Below are 20770 nucleotides of genomic sequence, written 5' to 3'. Positions count from 1 at the left end.
CTTTTTACTCATTGGCTACCATTGACAGTGATAGATGATGATGAACTCATTTCAACTCTCAGCAGAAGGATGAGAAGAGCCGTGTGATTGGACGCCTACCAACGGTAATGGCACTAAAAGAGTTAACAATTGGTAGTGTGGTAACCTCTATATATAATACAATCTTTACCTTTCAACTGAGGATTCCATATAAGTTTATCATCCACATAATCAAACAAGGTCAAAATGAGGTGATATCAATCAAGTTGTATTATTTGTATGAAGTGTTACTTCCCCAAATATCGGATTCTTGTCTTGATTGTGCCCATGCACATCTTGTACCACTGAACTGTGAGTGCAGACCCATGAGCTCAAGCCATCAGTAGCTTGATCAAGCCTTTGCAAAAGCAGACCTCCCTCTGAGAGATAAACAGCCTGATCTGCCCTGTGTTTAGAGAACACAAGGTGTTTATGGTAAAAGTTTTAGGGTTACAGCTGGGCTCAAAGAACATGAATTACGTATATTAGTTGATATATTCTAACTAAATAATACCAATCCAGATAGTTTAATGATGGCTATCATAAATGTAACTCACTTTTTTTATCAAAAACATTTACTACCAGAACCGATGATTAGCAGATTAATCTGCGGAAAGTACCTCACCGTACGTACCTTCCACTTTTTAGTACTTAACAGAAATTAAATAACCCCAGCGATTCAATAGTACATGACGGTTGTTTCAGTATTTTCGAAGCATTACTGTAAGCACACTGACTTTATGGCTTAATAGTAATTAGTTTAACAAACATTTTGTTAGAATTTTTACCTAGATGAAAGTCTAACAAAACGACATTTTATTTTTAAAAATAAATTGTAAACAATGATTCAACAAGCCAACTGAATCTTCATTAAAATGTCTTCTCATATTCCGATTTAAAAAAAAAGAAGTTTCTTTTGCTTAGTTCTGTTTGACGTTTTTGCTATTTGACTTCTAATTCCGACTCCTTTCTATAAATATATAGTAATTCATCAGACTAAATATTAACCTTTTTGTAATAAGATCGAATGTGTGTGGGTGTTGATGTGCATACGGCAAATAACATCTGAACTATTAGAGCTTTGCAGATAAGAATAAGAAGCATCTCTTTAATCTGGGAATTATTGCCATGGTGTGCGTGACATGCACCAACACGTGTGGGTGTGTTAAATGGGCGCGTTTCCATGGAACACATTGTAACTGCACTGTGTGGTAAAAGATGGATATGAAACGTGTATCAAAGTGTAATGAATGTATCAATTACTTGGCTTCTGCTTTTGCTTTGGGTTAAAAATAAGAAGCGTAATTGGGATAAATATGGCATTGAAAATATCTTTATGTGTAGTGTGTGTGCCCATGCGAGTCGTGCATTAGACCAAGCCGTCTCCCTCGTACGTGGACACATGCGCACGCAGTCTCATAATGAAATCACAAAGCCCTCCATATCATTGCTATCACAGAAAGATATAAACCCATTAGCTTGTCCCTTTGGGCATGGACACACACGCATGTACACATAGGTTTATCATTACACGCTGTAAAGCTTTTCCAATTGTATTATCCCTCTGATGTGCTTCTCTCTGTTGCCTGTTCCAATGCCTCGGGTGGGGAGGACCGATATGGTGGTGCTGTGTTAGATGCCGAATGAGATACAAGCATTTATTTCAGAGGAGCGCTTTAACCCTTGCGATAGATAGGGCCAAAGGTTATGTTGTCCCCCAACATTTTGCAATTTGCCTTCTTTCTGAGAAGGCAGTTGACCTTGTAATGGAGGCTCTTCCATTTGAATTAGAAAGTCATTTCTGTCAAAATTTCTGTACAGAAAAAAAAAGTTATATAAGGTGATCTTTTTGTTTTTTTTAGAGTGTTGTGGAATAGCTGCCTTCAAGAGTAGTATTTGGTCTCAAGTTAGCCTACATAAAGCATTAAAACAATGAAATACTGCCTTGGTGGTTAGTAAATGGTCTTGTCTTGTCCATTCAAGTGATGATCAGTCAACCCAAGTGTGAATGGAATGGCAATATATCAAATAGAAGTACATGAGCATCTCTAACATGTATGGACAGCCAACAAACTGGTCTATTGACAGCAGCTTTGATTCTGCTTTGGGTCGATCAATAGGCTTTGACTTTGGCTCCTCTTAACAACTCAACCGTACCATAGTAATTAATGTCTGAAATTACTTGCCACATGAATTGCTGTCACACTTTCAAGGGTAAAAAAAAAAACCAAGTGATTGCTACGGTCGTCAGACATTTTGACTTAGATTTTGGGGGAAATAAGTGTATTCACTTTTCCAAAAAGGCTTAAATGTCTGATGTTACATTCAATTGTAAAATATATATATTTGCAATACTTGGCATAGTCACAGTACTTTAACCTCCTAAACATGGTGTCCACATGTGCAGAAAAATAGGATATTACAAAGGAAAAACATCTTTTTATTTGTTGTAATTCACCACCTACTCACAAAGTAACAAATACCTATCTAGTGGTAATGATCTTCAATACTAAAATGGGACATTATTTAGTACAATCAGCAGTAGCGCAAAGTGCGTCGAGGGAGAGAGAAAAGGAGGAGAGAGAGAGAGATGTGGTGAAGGTACCGGACGGACATGGGCCAGATAAGACAGTGAGAACCATCATGAAGGGTAAGCAGAGGATACCAGACGTGTTGGTAGAGAGACCTGAAGTCCGTAGCAGATGCCAAGGCGAAGTTGCTAGAGTGGCTAGATATGGGCCAAGTCCCAAAGAAGGAGGTGAGAATGATGATCCGTAAACAGGGGAAATGATAGAGATGCTCCAGCGCCATGATTGAGGGTCAGCTGTCCTAAGTGTGATGTTGATTAGTACCACGTATGGCGGCTTGACCCATTTATTGCTGGGCCTGTAATTGGAATGGAAAAGACACCTCCCAGACGCCCGCCCAGTTCAAGGCCTGACACCAGATATCACAAACAGTAACTCTATTAACACAGCACATTGTATGTGTGACCACACTTGTATTCGCTCTCAAACACACATACTACACCCTGCAGTGGTGGGCCAGCTCCTAATGTGCTAACAAGCCCTCTCTTTGGCCTGCTCGCCTCTGCTCCCACTCTGTTGCAAGTGATCACAGGGCTCTGACTCAGTGAGCAGCTCTGCAGGAGAGAGGGGAAAATGGGGTAAAATGGATAGACCTGGGATTGTCACTGGCGGAAACCTCACCAAAGAAAATGAGTTTCTTTCTTTTGAATACAAAAGAGATGTTTTACCATCCTCGCTCTCATCTATCTTCTTAGGTTTCTTAGCTCTACTTTTTCTTTTCATCGTAATCTCTCCTTCTTGTCTTCCCTTGGGGAAATTAGATATTTTTCGTAAAGGGGAAGTCTCAAATTCAGTTATGCTCTATTTTATAGTTATGAATGTTAATCAAGCCACATTACATTTGTTTTGGTTGTTAATTTCAATGTGGTGAAGGTAGCATAACACACCCTTTTCGGTTTATGGGTTGCTCCTCTTATGATTGGCAATCAATCATTCATTGTTAATATGCTGGGGGCATTGCATTTTTTCAATTATTTAATTTACAATCAACAAATCAAAACAAAAAACTGTGTTGCATTGTGCCTTCATACACAATAATGTGATAGTGTATATTAGCAGTGATTTAATGTAGAATACATGTATTTTAGGGGGAGTCATTGGACAAAGTAAAATCATTAAAAATATGGATATGATCACATATTTTTGCATCATAATTAGTCTTCCTTCATCAACTGTATTGACCCTGCCCATCAAAAAATCTAACAGAAGATATCATGCCCAGAATGATCTGCAGATTTCTGCTGCCTACATACTATCCATGCTATTCATAAGCGCACTTTTCTTTTGTTAATGTGTGAGCGTTATGTCAACATGTACTAGCTCTGCAACTCTAAAAAGCTAGAAGTGATAATCAATTCTAGCTGAGATGTGTCACAGACAGAATTACTGGAAAAACTGCCCATTACCTATTGTAATGCTTGGAGTGTAATAACTATGAAATGGTTAAATTAGGTTTTTTTTTTTACATGTGAAATTACATTTGTGCAGTCATTTTCATTTTTCATCATGATCAAGATGCACCTTTTAAGAAGAAAAAAAAGTAGATCCAAGCGTAACATTTTCAATACTTGATGCTCCAAAACCCGAGACTGAGCTTTCAATTTGGTTTACTTGAGTAAATCCCAATCTAACCTTTGCTAGTTTTTCTTTTCATGCTCCTCTATTCACCTTCACTTCTATTTGTTTCATCCTTTTCCCCCCCAGCTCTCTGCTTTGAAGAAGTTATTGTTATAATCATTGTGTCTAACTGGATCAGTTACCATTAGACCTAAATCCCTCTCCTTTTGAGGCCCTTAGACCGTCTCTATAACCCAATAGAAAAGCCATGGGCGGTATTGTAAATGGCTCACTGGCCATTCACTATCTCACACTGAAGTACAGACGCAGATTTCATTCTAAAGATTCATTAGCCTGCCCGCCCTCCTACATTCAAATCGAGACACATGCACTTACCAGCCGCATTTTCCTGATCACAATGGATCTCATCATGTTCAGCAGTCCTCACACAGACACACACACACACACACTGAAAATCATTAGTTATTGGAGCCAGGAAAGTAAATGGTAATACTACAGATAGATGTGTGTGTTGATGTGACCCTTTGGCCTGGATGTCATTATTGTCGGATGTATGACTCGGACTGAGGACAAGAGCATAAATGTCATTCTATCAATGAGATTATCGCTAATAGATGGACAGACAGTTGAAGTCCTGGTTTCCATTTACTCTGCTATCTGCCAAATCCCTGCGCTGCCTTTTCAGTCTTTGGCTGACAGCTATCATTCAAATGATAAATTGTTTGGAGAATGTTTGCTTTTTTTGCATTCTTTTTCTCTTTTTATGCATTCATAATATAATATAATATATAATATAATATTTTCATTGAACTTCATTTCACGAAGACATAGAGCGACGTGCCAGGTGACCCCCCACGTGGCTCTTTTGGCCTCATCTTTGTTTCAATGTCACTGACCATGTTTCAAGTTTCTAAATATAGTCTATATCATTTTTTGCTTTTGCTTCGTTAGTACATCCACTGGTATTTTCATTTCACCTTGACATTTGACATCAGCTACGAGGAGCGTGCACGATACTTGGAAACGATTGTGCAGCACCATCAGGAGCCGACCACCTTTGAGGATTATGCTGCCCGTGTCTACAGTCCAGCTCCCTGCACTCACCTGCCCACTGACACAGGTACTGCACTCCTAGTGATATGCTTTCTCTTTTCTAACCAACTTTTACCTTCAGGGAAAGAGGCAGTGATTCAGTCTTCTCTTATATCCACAGCTAAAGTCATATAGTATACATGTATTCAAAAATATATATGATTAAAACTATACATGTGCTTTGAATGAAGGTTAAATGAACTAACTCAACGAATGAGAATTTGTATTTTACTATGATAATTGTTACAAGTGGCTCAGTGGACAATTAGCGCATCGGCCTCATAGTTCTGGGGTCGATCCCTGGTCACTCCTCCCAGTGTGGAGTTTGCATTTCCTCCCCGGGCATGTGTGGGTTTTTTCCGGGTACTTCCTGCAAAAAAGAATAATTCTGCTTGTTTTTCAACCCAAATACTTCATTTTTCAGAACACAGGGTGACGTTTTCTAATTCATGAAGCCTCATCATTTTTGGACCATTGCATTTAGTAGTAATTGATTTTATAGCCATCCTGTGCTCTGAAATAAGTGTACTTCTTTAACGCACTTTTTGTAACAACGCAGTGATCAAACGTGCTTCTCCTTTTTGTTTGTTTTTTCTTTGATTAATTTCCCCTTTTTTTCCTCACCTTCATTTGTTCCCCTTTTTGTTTGCTTCTTCTTTTCCTTTGTTGTCTTTCTTTTTCTCCCCTCTCATTTGTTCTTTAGATCGTATTGTGTCACTTGCCTATAGCTAAAAAGGTAAGAGGAGTAAGATGAACAACATTCTGATTGGCTCTTTATTTTCACAGTCCAGCATCAATTGTGCTGTTTTTTTTCTCCATCCTAATTACACATCATTGTTATGCCTTTTCTGTATTTCCTACCCTTGCAGGTCTGCATGTATTTCTAGGATTCTGTGCTGGGTTTTTTCTTTAGAAGGAAATGTCATTTTCAACTCTTTCAGCATTTTGGCCCAAAGTAGGGAGGGACCCTTGTTAATAAACATCTGGAGAATTAAGACTTGAACAAATTTCAATCTCATTATACTTGTATAATGACGATAAAAGCATTCAATTCAATTAAAATTGTTCTTTACCAACCTTATTTGGATAAGATCACTTATAAAACCATTTTCCAGATTTGGAATTTTGTGATTAATGACTTTTTATGACTTCCTTAGTTTTTTAATCGCATCAAAACGACATTGTATATATGTAAATATGACATTTCCTTCTCTTTGAATGTGAGGGATGAGTATTTTTTTTTTATTCTTCAAGCTAACACTTTTAACACAATTCCTTTCCGTTTCTTCGATCTCATGGATTTTGTGGTACTTTGACTAACCTCATGTCTATGCCTCTCCTTCTGGTTTGGATGTAGTATTGCCATTGCCACACAAACACATACAGTATACACCTGTTCACAACATCTGTGGAGTCCAGGCCAACAAATTTAGCATAACAAAGATAATACAAATGCACAGACAGCATTATGACTGGCGTGAGACAGATTTGTAGACTTTATTGTCTGCAATCATTATCTAATGTAGCTCAATTACATGTCAATTCAGCATATGATCAACATTTTCCAATGTAGAGGCACTTTGCAGTTTTATATACATTAGATTTCAGAGTAATACGGACGGTATCACATTTTTTTTTTCCATCATTTGTTACATCACATTATTGTGTCCTACCATTTTCTGTCTATTTGGCTTTTTGTCTTCTTGTCCTGTTTTACTATTTCTCATTTTAATTTTGATCTTTCATCTCATGCTTCTTTCCCACTTTCCTTTCCATTCATCAATATCCTTCCCCTCCTTGCTTGTTTTTTTATTTCTCCCATACTTTCCCCACATTGTCTTCTTTCTTAACTACTGTTTTGTTGTTGTTTTTTTTCCCCTCTCACAAAATGTTGGCCTTTTTTTATACCTTATGGACCTTTCTCTCTACTCATTGTTTCCCTTTCATTTGTTTCCTTGTTGTTTGACTTTTTCGAACCTTCTTATGTTCTTCATCCTCCCACGTAGATGAGCACAGTGTTATGTGTATTTTGGTGCCAAAACCGTTGGATAGTTTTCGACTCAGGGTGAAAGGCAAAGGTTTGAAGCAGAAAGTCCTTCACGCCAGCTGTGAATGGTATTACAGAAATACAGATATGATTACATATAGAAAATAGATTCGGAGTATCCTCTTTATGAAGTGGAATAATAATAATGCTAAACAAAATATGACTAATTAAATTAAAAAACAAAAAAAAATGTCAAAGATCATATTATACAAAGATAAAAGTTTATAAGATAAATAATAAAGAGAATAAAAATACAATATATATATATTTTTAAATACATTCAATTCAAGAAAATATGGGGGGAAATAAGTAATAATATTTATATTTATGTAGAAACATTTTATTACATTCATCCTTTTTATTTTAAAATATTTTTTTCAATATACCTTTTAAATACAATTTTGTATATTTACTTTTACTTCTTATTTTTTCTATTTTCTGGTTTTATTTTTGGTATTTTATAGAACTATATTTGGAATTTTAAAAGTTTTCAAATTAATGACGTCATTTTTAACATTGGAAATCATTTTTGAAAACCAGCTTGTAAAGTGGTTAGCGCGTGGGCCTCGCAGTTTTAAGATCGAGGGTTCGATTCTAGATCCTAGCAAAAACATGGAGAGTAGGCAGGTTGATCACTTTAATTTGCCCCTAGTTGCCTGGGATAGATAGGCTCCAGTCACTCGTGAGGATAAGCGCTACGGTAAATGAATGAGCGTGTACGTAAAGGGCTTTCAGAACTCTTTTATTTTAACGACTGTAACTTGAGCAAAATGATAGCCTAAGAACCGGCAGACTCTCAGCATCACACATACACAATCAAGTCTGAGGTAGTAACCTTTCCACTGTTATATGTCCAGTGTGTTGCTCTCACCAGTAGTGTTTCCTTGTATGTCTGTCACATTTTTATGTTAATAGAGTTAGAAAATACCCAGAATTAGTGTTGCACTGATACCAATACTAGTATATTGGCACCGATGCGCCACTAAAATGATGTCAGAGGAATCGGGGAGTACTATTAAAAATAACGTGGTGGTGCTGTGCCATATTTACTTTTTGATTTTAAATAAATGTATCACTAGTAGAGACGTCCAATCCATTTGAAGTCAGCGAATAAAAATTTGTATAGTGCCGTCAATGGCAGCCACAAAGTACATTTTAAATACTAATTTCACATGAAAAATGAATAAAACAAGTACACTACACAAATTTACGTTCATTCTGTGTCAGCCCTCCCACTTCGGATGGATTGGACCCTGTTTTACACCCAAGTTTTGCAGTATATGACCAAGCAATGATAGAAATATATTTACGTTCAACTAAGTATGCTTTAATCTAGTATTCAAAGTAAATACATAACGTTATTTTAAAAATGTGTTTATCGACCTCGACCCCATACCACACAGCTTTCGGAATCCGTATCGGGTGCCATAAAATGGTAACAGTGCAACACTACATGGAAGCAATAGTGTTAGTTAGCTGTTTGTAAAAGTGATATGTATTTTACAATCCTTCATTCTTTTCACCCTGGCCTTTTTTTTATCCATTTTCATCTCTATCGTCCCTCCCTCCATCCCTCCCTGCCCCACACATATTCCTCATCCTCCACAGGCTCCTGCCTCGAGATTCTTCGGTCAGAAAGTCCGGCACTTGGGGAGGCCGGGAGCGACTCGGCCTCCCCCATGTCTCCTCGAACTAGCAAGACTCGCATGTCCATGAAGCTCCGACGTTCGTCCGGATCGGCCAATAAGACTTGATGCAAAACATTCATATCACCCCATTTTCTCTGGACCTGAAAACGATTCAAATTAGATTTCAATCCAAAAAAAAACCCCCAAAAAATCATTGGCTATTCCTGACTCAGTTTGAAAGGCAAACTCATATTCTTTCAGAATAATTGTCCTACTAGGCTACCTATTCTACTGTCATTTGTGGACTCTACTCTCCTTTAAAACCCTAACATTTTTTTTCCAACTGCACTCAGCCGCCTGCTTTTGATTTCAGCCATGATCATGTTCCAACCAGTTGTTAGGAGTTGTCTTACGATACTAGTATCGGCAACAAAAGAGCATTAATAATGACATTTATACTCAAAAATGACATGCTCCATTCAACTCTCTTGTCACCCTTAGCCGGATGATAGACGTCCAATCGTGTGACGTCTAATTATCCTCTCTAAATTGCACTATGTTTATCCCTAGTAAACATCCAATCCAATTGAAGTGGGAGGGAATGAAAGCTCTCCCAATTTCAAATGGTTTGGACGTCTACCACCGTCACTGGACCGTTAATGAGTTAAAACATCTCTACCCAAGCCATAATAGCAATTACTGGTCAAACAAGTGAGTATACAGTCATTTATGTTAAAAGAAATAATTTGTCAAGTTGTATCCCGCCTAAATTTTTTTTATAAAAATACCATTCTCACTCTTGTAAACCAAAAAGTGGTATCGGTTCAGAGATTCATCAATCTTGAAGACAGATACTGTTTACTTGTTTTATTTCATTGGAAAGGTGCATGAAGCTATAAGTATTTTTGTTTCTCGGTGCAGTGTTGCGTCTCTAAGTTGGTAAAAAAAAAATTAAAAAAAGGTCAAATGTACATAGAAACAAAAAAAAAATGATTTGCCAACAATAGAAAAGCCGAGCCGGAAAAAAATGTTTTGTAAATTTAAAGGTCAAATAGAACAAACGAGTTGTAGTCGTTTTATTTTCTTTTATTTTTTTTTGCTGCAGAGCACTGATGTTTATTACTTTTATTTTTCTTTCACTTACCAACAAGTTGCTGGTTATATTTTGCTCCTTTTCAAGGCTTTTGTCAACATTTGTCATTCAGCGCAACGGAACTACTTCCATAGATTTCTTTGCACCTGACTTTAAATGTATATATAGATATATATATTAGATATATTATCTGTCGCGATTCTGTTATGTGAAAATAGAGTCTTTGCAAAAACCGAATGTGGATTCACATGACAACATTCAATGCTTTTATTACAGCACTTCCGTTAAACGCAGGAACAAAAAAATCTAACTAAAACACTCCACTACATTGTGACGTGTTCATTGGATAAGGAGCTCAAGTCTTGTGGATGATCACTTGCTAAACACAAAGAAAAGTAGAAGTGCCTTAAAATCAATGGAAAATATCTGAGGCACTAAACAGCCTCAAAGTCCCCCCCGACCCCCCCCCCCCCCCCCCCCCACCATGTATTTTCAGGAAATCTGCTGTTAATTTTCTCCTGTGTTTTTGTTCCACTGTTTCAGAACAAAAGCAATGTGTGACTTGTTAGATTCAGAAATATGCAAAATGGAGAAAAGGTCAATTTCTTGTTGTTAGAGCTTCCTCTTTTTGATGAACTTCACAGTTTGTTTGATTGTTACCAGTACTGTTATATACATGAGTGGATCACTACTTCATCGCTATTAGGTGTCCAATTCATTTGAAGTGGGAGAGTGGCAACGTATTAACTTTCGTTCATTTGCTGCCACTCCCCCACTTGGACTGAATTGGACGTTTAGAGCTGGCAATGGCGGCCGATGAGTAAAAGATTCGCCTGTGTTGTGGATCTTGATTTCAGTCAGTCTTTTCTTTTACCAAAACAAAAAGTACAATACAGAAACCATAAAGCACATTTTCGGCCATGCAAAATATACTTTAACATCAAATTCTATGAACATTTGTTACCCTGCAGTATTGTGCCCTTGCTTTTTTAGACAAATTTGAGTTCAAATGTTCAAATTTGTGTCAAGTCGCCTCCCATTAAACAGGAGGTCCAATTTATCACAAAAATGACTTCCGATTTGCACGAGCTTAAACAAAATGGTCAAATTTGAAACTGCCTTGGGTACTGTATGTAATCAGGCATTATATATAGACTACTGCATGATGCCAGCTCAGTACTACAAATGCATGTATTGACCATGTAACCAGGTCACACTCCTTGCAAACTTACTGTCAACCTAGTATAACATCTACAGTAAACACGCCATTCAAAAAAAGCATGGATATATTGACAATAAACTGTTCACATTATTCACTGGTGTGTTTAGAATTCCTTAAAAATAACACAGGTTCATTATTCAGCATTTATATTTATTGACATGTCACATTAAACATATCAAAATACAGTATACAAAACTACCTTAAATGATACATATATTTCAACAGTAGTTTATACCCTTTAATGACATTATAGTACTATAGCGACAAATGTTAATTTCCATTTGTGTACGAAAATATTTTAGGCCTAAGTCTGTTGGCTTATTTAATATAAAAGGCATTTTACAGGATTACATTACATTCCAGTCTTACAGAAAATGTCTCTAACATCGTGGACGGCCCGGCCCGTTCAAGTCGCACAAAATGGACAATTTGTTGCTTAATCATTTGTTATAATATAAAATTGGCAGGAGATGCATTATGTTTGTGATAACAAAGATTATCATATACATGGGAGTCACGGTACTTTTTATTCATGAATGAAGTAGACGTGTTTATTTTTTGTGTTCAAATTTCCTCTTTGCCTGTCACTTTCAGCACCACGGATAGCGAATAACTTTGAGTGTCTAAATGTAAATACTGCATAGAGGCTGGAAAAAAACTTAACTATGTAATTGTGATGCGTTTGTTTTTTACTGGCAAACTATTGATTTAACTATCTTATTTTTCTAATGTTATTTGAGAGCTGTTTTGTGTGTTGGTTTAATGTTACAGTTGCCTTATTTATAGCCTGTTGGCTCAATGGACGGAGCTAAAAGTCCAATTTATTTTGGCTAGGAGGGGCGAATGGATGGACGTTCATTCATTTGCCCCTCCCAGTCAAATTGAAATGGACATCAATGGAAGTGAAACGTGCTCCATTGATTAGGTAATAGAAAATGTTAGTTGATTTTTTCAATACAATTCTAAATTGCATTTTGTGTATTTAATGTTACAAATTTCTTTAATTAATATTTAGGTAAACATAGAGAATATGACTGGAGATCTAGTCCTGACCAAACAATCGAAGGCTGCCTGCCGAGTCAAACTGTATTGGATGTCTATGAAATTTTTAGATCCAAAATTCATTTGCACTGGATTAATATTACAGAGGATGGTTAATTTAACGAGAGTGCCGACATATTACATCTACCATTTGAAAGGCACGATCGATTTTAGATTGTCAGGGTTATATATAAACAAAACTGACACCAATGTAATGTTTTTTCTTGATTAATTTATACACCTGGTCTGGAAGTTCTTTCCATACCATAGAAGAAGTAGTACTCATTTTCTACTGCGTTAACGTAAAATCCCAATACTACACTACGACGTGTTTGGATGCAAATTATGGACATATCTTCCCAACAACAACAAAAATGATTTAACACACTTTTATGCGGAATGTATTAGTTCGTGACGGCCATGTGCATGATGACGTGCATGTTTTCCCCAGGATGAGACTTGCTCACGTGTCTCGCGAGCCCCGGCGAGCTGAGGAAAGCGGCGGAACAAAGTTTGCACGCGAAGAGTTGCTGTTCGCGCTCCCGGTTGACGCCGTATCCCTCCGCCGCGAAGCCACAACCTCCTCCGTCTCTTCCCAGGAGCTCGTCCCGCATAGCGTGCCACACGCGGTGCTTGTCCCGCACGTCGGCCGACGGGAAGCGAGCACCGCACAGGTGACACACGAACGCGACTTGACGGCTTGAAGTCGCCATTTCGTGCGCCGCCGTATGCTTCCTCAGGTAGGCTTGTCGACGGAATTGTTTGCCGCAGTATCGACAGTCGTACAACTCTGCTTCCTCTTCTTCCTCGTGGCCGAACTCTAGAGCTTCATATGGGCCAGCGTTGAACACGAACAGACCCGGTGGGGGGCCGCTGTCCGGCGGGTAAAGAGGCGAAGAGGAGTCCGAGGTAGCGTTGTTGTCCCGCGCCGCCCGGTGCCGGTTGACCCCACGCAGCGACTCCGTCTCCCTCCCGTCCGCCTCGAGTTGCTTCACCGAGGGAGACTGACCTCCGGTCGGACGGGGCTTGTGCCAACGGCGGTGCGAAGCCAGGTTAGCGGGGCAGCTGAAGACTTTGTCGCATTCGGGGCAGCGGTACTCCACCCTCACGATGCGGGAGCACTTGTGCTGGGCCAGAGAGAGCGGGTCGGCGTACTCCTCCTTGCAAAGTTGGCAGATGAATTCCCCCAACGGCTGACTTCCAGACGACGACTTGTCGCGGGGTTGTCGCCTCGTCGCTTCTGGACCTTCCTTCTTGATGCGCAGACCTAAAACCGGAGAGGTGGTCACTTCGTCCTCGAAGGTAAGCTTCCTGTTTACTTTGGCTTTGACCCGGTTGTGTTTGTTCGAATCCGGGGGAGAACGTTTTCTTCCACCTGCATGATGCCCGGGGTTAACAAGCGGGGGGAACAAGGTCGCCATGTCGGACTCGTATTTCGGAAGAGGACCGTAAGACGAAAAGCGGGCGTCGGGGGACGTCACTCGCGTTGACGTCCGTGTCGAACTCACCAAAAACGGCAATTGTGTCTCCGGGGACGAGGACAAGCACGTTTGTGTGAGTAGCGCTTTCTTTTCCACCTCGGCACGGGCTTGTACTGAGGGATGCGGAGGGGAGAGGAAGCAGGAGAAGTCCTCCCCCGCGGGGGTGGTCATGTCGACTTCGGGGTCCGGCAACTGCGCCCGTCGGTCCGCCTCCTCTGCCTCTACGGCGGACTCCACGTGGAGATTCCACACTTCGGTGACACCCACGGAGTCCTCGCGAGGGGCCGGCGGGGGTGCCACGTCGGGGCTCGGGACGCCCCACACGTGGTTTTCCTTGACGGGCTCAGTCTCCCCGCAGCGGCTCTGGCCATCGTGCCACTGGGCGAGTGGCTTGCTGTTGCGCGGTCGATGTGACGCGGAGCCTCGCCTGGTCCTTTTTACCAGGAATCCTCGAGGCATGGTGACAGTGGGGATGATGCTTCGTGGCACCACCGGGCGAGAAAGAGCAAGGTCTGTTGTCTGAAGACACTTTCAAGTAGGGTTTGGACGGAGGGGGGAGCCAGGGAGGGGGTGGGAGCGCAGGTGCCACTGGACCATGTTTCCAGCTCATGACATATGAGTGGAACAAAACCCAGTCCTTTTCGTGGGGATGCTTTGAGAAAAAAAAAGATCTGTATGTATATTATTTTATTCCCATCATCTCTGATCTATATTCTCAGCATTGCAACTTTGAAAGGTGCAAAACATTCACACGACACAATCTCTTTCGATTTCGTCCACAAAAACATCTTGATTTTTTTTCAACCAAAAATATCTATTTGTTATTATTGGCAAAAACATTTTGAAATTTGAAATGTATCTCGTCCTTTTTTTTAAGTATGAGTCACATATTTATTTGTAAAAGGACCAAGTAAAGTAGCTTTTAAAATGACATTCAGGTGACTTTTATCTCAAATTGTTGACCGAACCTAATTTATAGGTATTGAAGGTTATTAAAAAAAAATGTAAAAGGGTAAATAAAACTTTGTTGCCACTCTAACTAGTTTGTGCCAGCATTGACCACACCCCCTAATTGTCAAAATCTAAGTGCTGTCAACGCACCTGGCCATGAAACACGTCAAATGTCTTAAATATGTGGTTCGTGCGTCGGCCACCCAGTTCTGAGGTCAAGGGTAAGATCCCAGGCTTGGACTTTCCAGTGGAGAGTTTCCACATTCGCACCGTGTTTGGGTGGGTTTTTTTCTCCGGGTACTCCGGTTTCCTTCCAATTCCGCAGAACATGCATGGTAGGCTGGTTGAACTCTCTAAATTGGCCCTATGTTCGAGTGTGGCCACCACTTCTGGGTGTCCCCCGTCTGGTGCCTGTAGTTAGCTGAAATAGGCTCTAACACATAACCCATGTGAGGATAAATGGTACAAAAAATCAATCATTGAATAATAATATATTTTAAATATAATGTTTTAATACAACTACTTCCACCTTGTTAATCTTCTAAATATGCCTTATTTTTCTCATTCAACCTATTATTATCAGCATCATTTTACTACCATTAAAAACAATCCATACTCAAAAGAATATCTTTTTTTAGGTGATTTTTAAATATATTTTATTTTATGGTTCATCGCTCACTTAATTCGTGACAAATGTACTATTCCAATTGCGCGTTGCCTAGAGCAGAAGTAACAATAGAAACAGCACCCAAGGGACTCGCAGTTACTGATCCTATCACTGTAAGACTACTAATGAAGGTCTTGGTCCCACTCAAGTGTCTTTATTGGTGGTGGGAATAGCTTGGGAATGGCTTTCCCTCTCTCTCTGTTGTATATGGCCCCTGTGTGAATGCTGATATCTTGCTGTGCGCACACGCTTCTGTTTGCATGTGTGTTTGGGCAATTATGACACAGCAGGCATACCCCCAACGCCACCCCCACCAGGAGCTGCTGTAGCTGATAAGGGATCGGAAAGGACATTCATCCATCCAGCAGGCACTGCCCCCACAATCCCATTCCACACACACATACACATAGTACGTGTACTTCACCCCGGGCACACTCGTACCTTCCACGCCAGCCACAAACTCCACATGTCAGCCAATGAGTTGTTGGAGGTAGGGTCGCTCATTTGGAAATCAATCAAGAGGAGACCAGTGTGAGAAGAAGCCCTGTTGGCCTTATGACTTAGGGGTGTGGCCTCCAAGAACCTTTGTAATAGTATATGATTTAAAAAAGGGGTGTGACGATCTAGTAAAGGAACCAACAGGTTGCAATTTTTTTCCAGGTAAACAAACTTTCATTATTCTGGGCTGCCATTGACAGCACTAGATGTCCAATCTAATTTTCATTCATTCGCCCCCTCATCTCATTTTCTGAACCATTTTATCCTCATTAGGGTCGTGGGGGGTGCTGGAGCCAATCCCCAGCTGTCCCCGTGGCCAGCCGATCGCAGGGCACAAGTGGACGGACAACCATTCACACTCACATCCATACCTAGGGGAAATTTAGTGTGTCCAACCAGTTTACCATGCATGTTTTGCAGTGTGGGAGGGAACCTGAGTACCCGGAAGAAACCCACGTCGGCCCAGGGAGAACATGTAAACTCCACACAGATGGACATGACCTGTATTTGAACCCAGGTCCCCTAGAATATCTCCAGTCTGTAATAGGTCGAAACTAAGATAATACCTCTTAAATGTTGCTCGACTGGTCTTGAGTTAGAAGAATAACATTCAAGGCAGGGCGCCGTTGTCAGAAAGCAATAAGTACGTGTTACTCTAGCCTCACCTACTGGAAAGAAGCATAGCTGCAATACCAATTTGTTGGATGGACACATGTACACTACAAAGTGCAGTCTCACATCTACTTACGAATGCCTCTTGGTACGAAACCCACATATGAAACAAGATCGAAGTTGCGAAATCCCCCTTAACCTGAATGCATTTCATGTTTCCGTTATTTTATTTTGAAATTGTCCTGGTAACATTGCGGCCAGCTTTACTTACAACTATACCTAGTTCCGTTTTCAATTCATAATTTTGCATACTTTTGTATACTAAACTCCAGTGAACAAGTGCTTGCAAAGATTTTCCAAATATTATTCAGGTAAATGAATGAGATAAAAGTATAAGTATTACTACTTTCTCTCACAGGATGGTGGCCCAGTGGCTAAGTCATTAGTCTATTGCCTATGAGGTCCTGGGTTCAAATCCCAGTGCAGGCAAAGATTTTCCCAATATTATTCAGGTGAATGAAAGAGGTAAAAGTATAAGTACTACCACTTTCTTTCACAGGGTGGTGGCCCAGTGGCTAAGTCATCAGTCTGTCGCCTATGAGGTCCTGGGTTCAAATCCCAGTGCAGGCAAAGATTTTCCAAATATTATTCAGTTAAAAGAATAAGTTCTAAGTGTATAAGTATATAAGTGTTCAGTGGTGGATGAAGCATTTTGAGTAAAAAATGACTAAGTGTTTCACCCCATTTCCTTGGATAAAACGTTTCAACACCCGTGTATAAGTGGGGCACGAGTTGGTGTAGTGGGTTGCACACTCGCCTTTGCACCGAGAGAACGTGAGTTCGCTTCCCGGTGTCGGCGGTTCACTGACCAAGCAAGCGGTCGAGGGTCGGCCGAAGGCCGACCCGAGAACGCCTTTCGCACATACAGGTCCATCAAGTGTCTTCCGAACTGCCGAAGGCAGTTCGGAATATAACCTTTTGCTGAAAAGTATGACTAAGTGTTTAATATAAATTAAAAAGTTTTCTTTTTTTTTTCTTCTCATTCCATTTTCCAGACTACTTGGTTCGGTGATCAGCCAAAGGTCGACAGTGGGAATCGAACCCAGGTCTGCCACACGGGAGTCCAGTGTTCTAACCTCTGCGCCACCAAGTGGCTTACACTTTCCTCTGTAATCATTTCAGTGTCTTGACAAGAAGTCCACAGAAACAACTAAGTGAAAATGATGAGTCCCTTCCGGGAATCGAACCCAGGTCTCCCAGACAAGAGACTAGTGAGTTAACCTCTAGGCTACACTTCCTTTAGTCATTGTTGGAAGCTCTTGACTACAAATACAAGAAAAACAATCAAGGGAATAAAAGTCTTACTATACCATGTAGTTTTTTAGAGAAAAATAGCCTTACTATACTATGTCGTTTTTGAAGCCAAAAAGCCTTACTATACTATGTCGTTTTTATTTTTACAAAAAAAGCCTTACTATACTATGTCGTTTTATTGAAGAAAAAAGCCTTACTATACTATGTCGTTTTTTTTAAGAAAAAAGCCTTACTATACTATGTCGTTTTTTTTTTTGAAGAAAAAAGCCTTACTATACTATGTCGTTTTTTTGAAGAAAAAAGCCTTGATATACTATGTCGTTTTTTTTGAAGAAAAAAGCCTTACTATACTTTGTCGTTTTTTTTGAAGAAAAAAGCCTTACTATACTATGTCGTTTTTTGAGAAAAAAAGCCTTGATATACTATGTCGTTTTTTTGGAAGAAAAAAGCCTTACTATACTATGTCGTTTTTTTGGAAGAAAAAAGCCTTACTATACTATGTCGTTTTTTTGAAGAAAAAAGCCTTACTATACTATGTCGTTTTTTTGAAGAAAAAAGCCTTACTATACTATGTCGTTTTTTTGAAGAAAAAAGCCTTACTATACTGTGTCGTTTTTTTGAAGAAAAAAGCCTTACTATACTATGTCGTTTTTTGAGAAAAAAAAGCCTTACTATACTATGTCGTTTTTTGAGAAAAAAAGCCTTACTATACTATGTCGTTTTTTGAGAAAAAAAGCCTTACTATACTATGTCGTTTTTTGAGAAAAAAAAGCCTTACTATACTTTGTCGTTTTTTTTGAAGAAAAAAGCCTTACTATACTATGTCGTTTTTTTGAAGAAAAAAGCCTTACTATACTATGTCGTTTTTTTTGAAGAAAAAAGCCTTACTATACTATGTCGTTTTTTTGAAGAAAAAGCCTTACTATTCTATGTCGTTTTTTTGAAGAAAAAAGCCTTACTATACTATGTCGTTTTTTTGAAGAAAAAAGCCTTACTATACTATGTCGTTTTTTTGAAGAAAAAAGCCTTACTATACTATGTCGTTTTTTGAGAAAAAAAGCCTTACTATACTATGTCGTTTTTTTTGAAGAAAAAGCCTTACTATACTATGTCGTTTTTTTTGAAGAAAAAAGCCTTACTATACTATGTTGTTTTTTTTGAAGAAAAAAGCCTTACTATACTATGTCGTTTTTTTGAAGAAAAAAGCCTTACTATACTATGTCGTTTTTTTTGAAGAAAAAAAGCCTTACTATACTATGTCGTTTTTTTTGAGAAAAAAAGCCTTACTATACTAGTACTCTTACAAGTACTTGTGCTAGTACTAGTACTCTTACAAGTACTTGTGCTAGTACTAGTACTCTTACAAGTACTTGTGCTAGTACTAGTACTCTTACAAGTACTTGTGCTAGTACTAGTACTCTTACAAGTACTTGTGCTAGTAAGAGTACTCTTACAAGTACTTGTGCTAGTAAGAGTACTCTTACATAGTACTTGTGCTAGTAAGAGTACTCTTACATAGTACTAGTAAGAGTACTCTTACATAGTACTAGTAAGAGTACTCTTACATAGTACTAGTAAGAGTACTCTTACATAGTACTAGTAAGAGTACTCTTACATAGTACTAGTAAGAGTACTCTTACATAGTACTAGTAAGAGTACTCTTACATAGTACTAGTAAGAGTACTCTTACATAGTACTTGTAAGAGTACTCTTACATAGTACTTGTAAGAGTACTCTTACATAGTACTTGTAAGAGTACTCTTACATAGTACTTGTAAGAGTACTCTTACATAGTACTTGTAAGAGTACTCTTACATAGTACTTGTAAGAGTACTCTTACATAGTACTTGTAAGAGTACTCTTACATAGTACTTGTAAGAGTACTCTTACATAGTACTTGTAAGAGTACTCTTACATAGTACTTGTAAGAGTACTCTTACATAGTACTTGTAAGAGTACTCTTACATAGTACTTGTAAGAGTACTCTTACATAGTACTTGTAAGAGTACTCTTACATAGTACTTGTAAGAGTACTCTTACATAGTACTTGTAAGAGTACTCTTACAAGTACTATGTAAGAGTACTCTTACATAGTACTTGTAAGAGTACTCTTACATAGTACTTGTAAGAGTACTCTTACATAGTACTTGTAAGAGTACTCTTACATAGTACTTGTAAGAGTACTCTTACATAGTACTTGTAAGAGTACTCTAACATAGTACTTGTAAGAGTACTCTTACATAGTACTTGTAAGAGTACTCTTACATAGTACTTGTAAGAGTACTCTTACATAGTACTTGTAAGAGTACTCTTACATAGTACTTGTAAGAGTACTCTTACATAGTACTTGTAAGAGTACTCTTACATAGTACTTGTAAGAGTACTCTTACATAGTACTTGTAAGAGTACTCTTACATAGTACTTGTAAGAGTACTCTTACATAGTACTTGTAAGAGTACTCTTACATAGTACTTGTAAGAGTACTCTTACATAGTACTTGTAAGAGTACTCTTACATAGTACTTGTAAGAGTACTAGTACTTGTAAGAGTACTAGTACTTGTAAGAGTACTAGTACTTGTAAGAGTACTAGTACTTGTAAGAGTACTAGTACTTGTAAGAGTACTAGTACTTGTAAGAGTACTAGTACTTGTAAGAGTACTAGTACTTGTAAGAGTACTAGTACTTGTAAGAGTACTAGTACTTGTAAGAGTACTAGTACTTGTAAGAGTACTAGTACTTGTAAGAGTACTAGTACTTGTAAGAGTACTAGTACTTGTAAGAGTACTAGTACTTGTAAGAGTACTAGTACTTGTAAGAGTACTAGTACTTGTAAGAGTACTAGTACTTGTAAGAGTACTAGTACTTGTAAGAGTACTAGTACTTGTAAGAGTACTAGTACTTGTAAGAGTACTAGTACTTGTAAGAGTACTAGTACTTGT

At 38.9% G+C, this 20770-nt stretch overlaps 2 protein-coding genes across 10 annotated transcripts in view; one reads left to right on the top strand and one right to left on the bottom strand.

Annotated features, from left to right (window-relative positions):
- Window positions 1–11356, top strand: part of ralgapa1 (Ral GTPase activating protein catalytic subunit alpha 1) — a 42258-nt gene extending 30902 nt beyond the window's left edge. For 3 of the 9 annotated variants that reach the window (XM_077731813.1, XM_077731812.1, XM_077731814.1), the window contains 3 exons: window positions 5180–5304; window positions 7283–7391; window positions 8932–9156. In XM_077731813.1, coding sequence (XP_077587939.1) covers window positions 5180–5304; window positions 7283–7391; window positions 8932–9019 — 322 coding nt within the window. In that variant the 3' untranslated portion in view covers window positions 9020–9156. The other 6 variants (XM_077731811.1, XM_077731820.1, XM_077731819.1 and 3 more) reach the window with 4 other exon arrangements.
- A 221-nt stretch (window positions 11357–11577) lies between these two features.
- insm2 (insulinoma-associated 2) lies at window positions 11578–14287 on the bottom strand. Its single transcript, XM_077731826.1, has one exon. The coding sequence runs from the start codon at window positions 14245–14247 to the stop codon at window positions 12712–12714; it is 1536 nt and encodes a 511-aa protein (XP_077587952.1). The 5' UTR covers window positions 14248–14287; the 3' UTR covers window positions 11578–12711.
- Between the last annotated feature and the right edge of the window lie 6483 nt (window positions 14288–20770).

This window comes from Stigmatopora nigra, chromosome 13, assembly GCF_051989575.1.
Source record: "Stigmatopora nigra isolate UIUO_SnigA chromosome 13, RoL_Snig_1.1, whole genome shotgun sequence".
In the NCBI taxonomy this organism is placed as follows: Eukaryota; Metazoa; Chordata; class Actinopteri; order Syngnathiformes; family Syngnathidae; genus Stigmatopora; species Stigmatopora nigra.
Note: the sequence above shows the minus strand (reverse complement) of the source record. Positions and strands in the feature narration are given on the sequence as shown.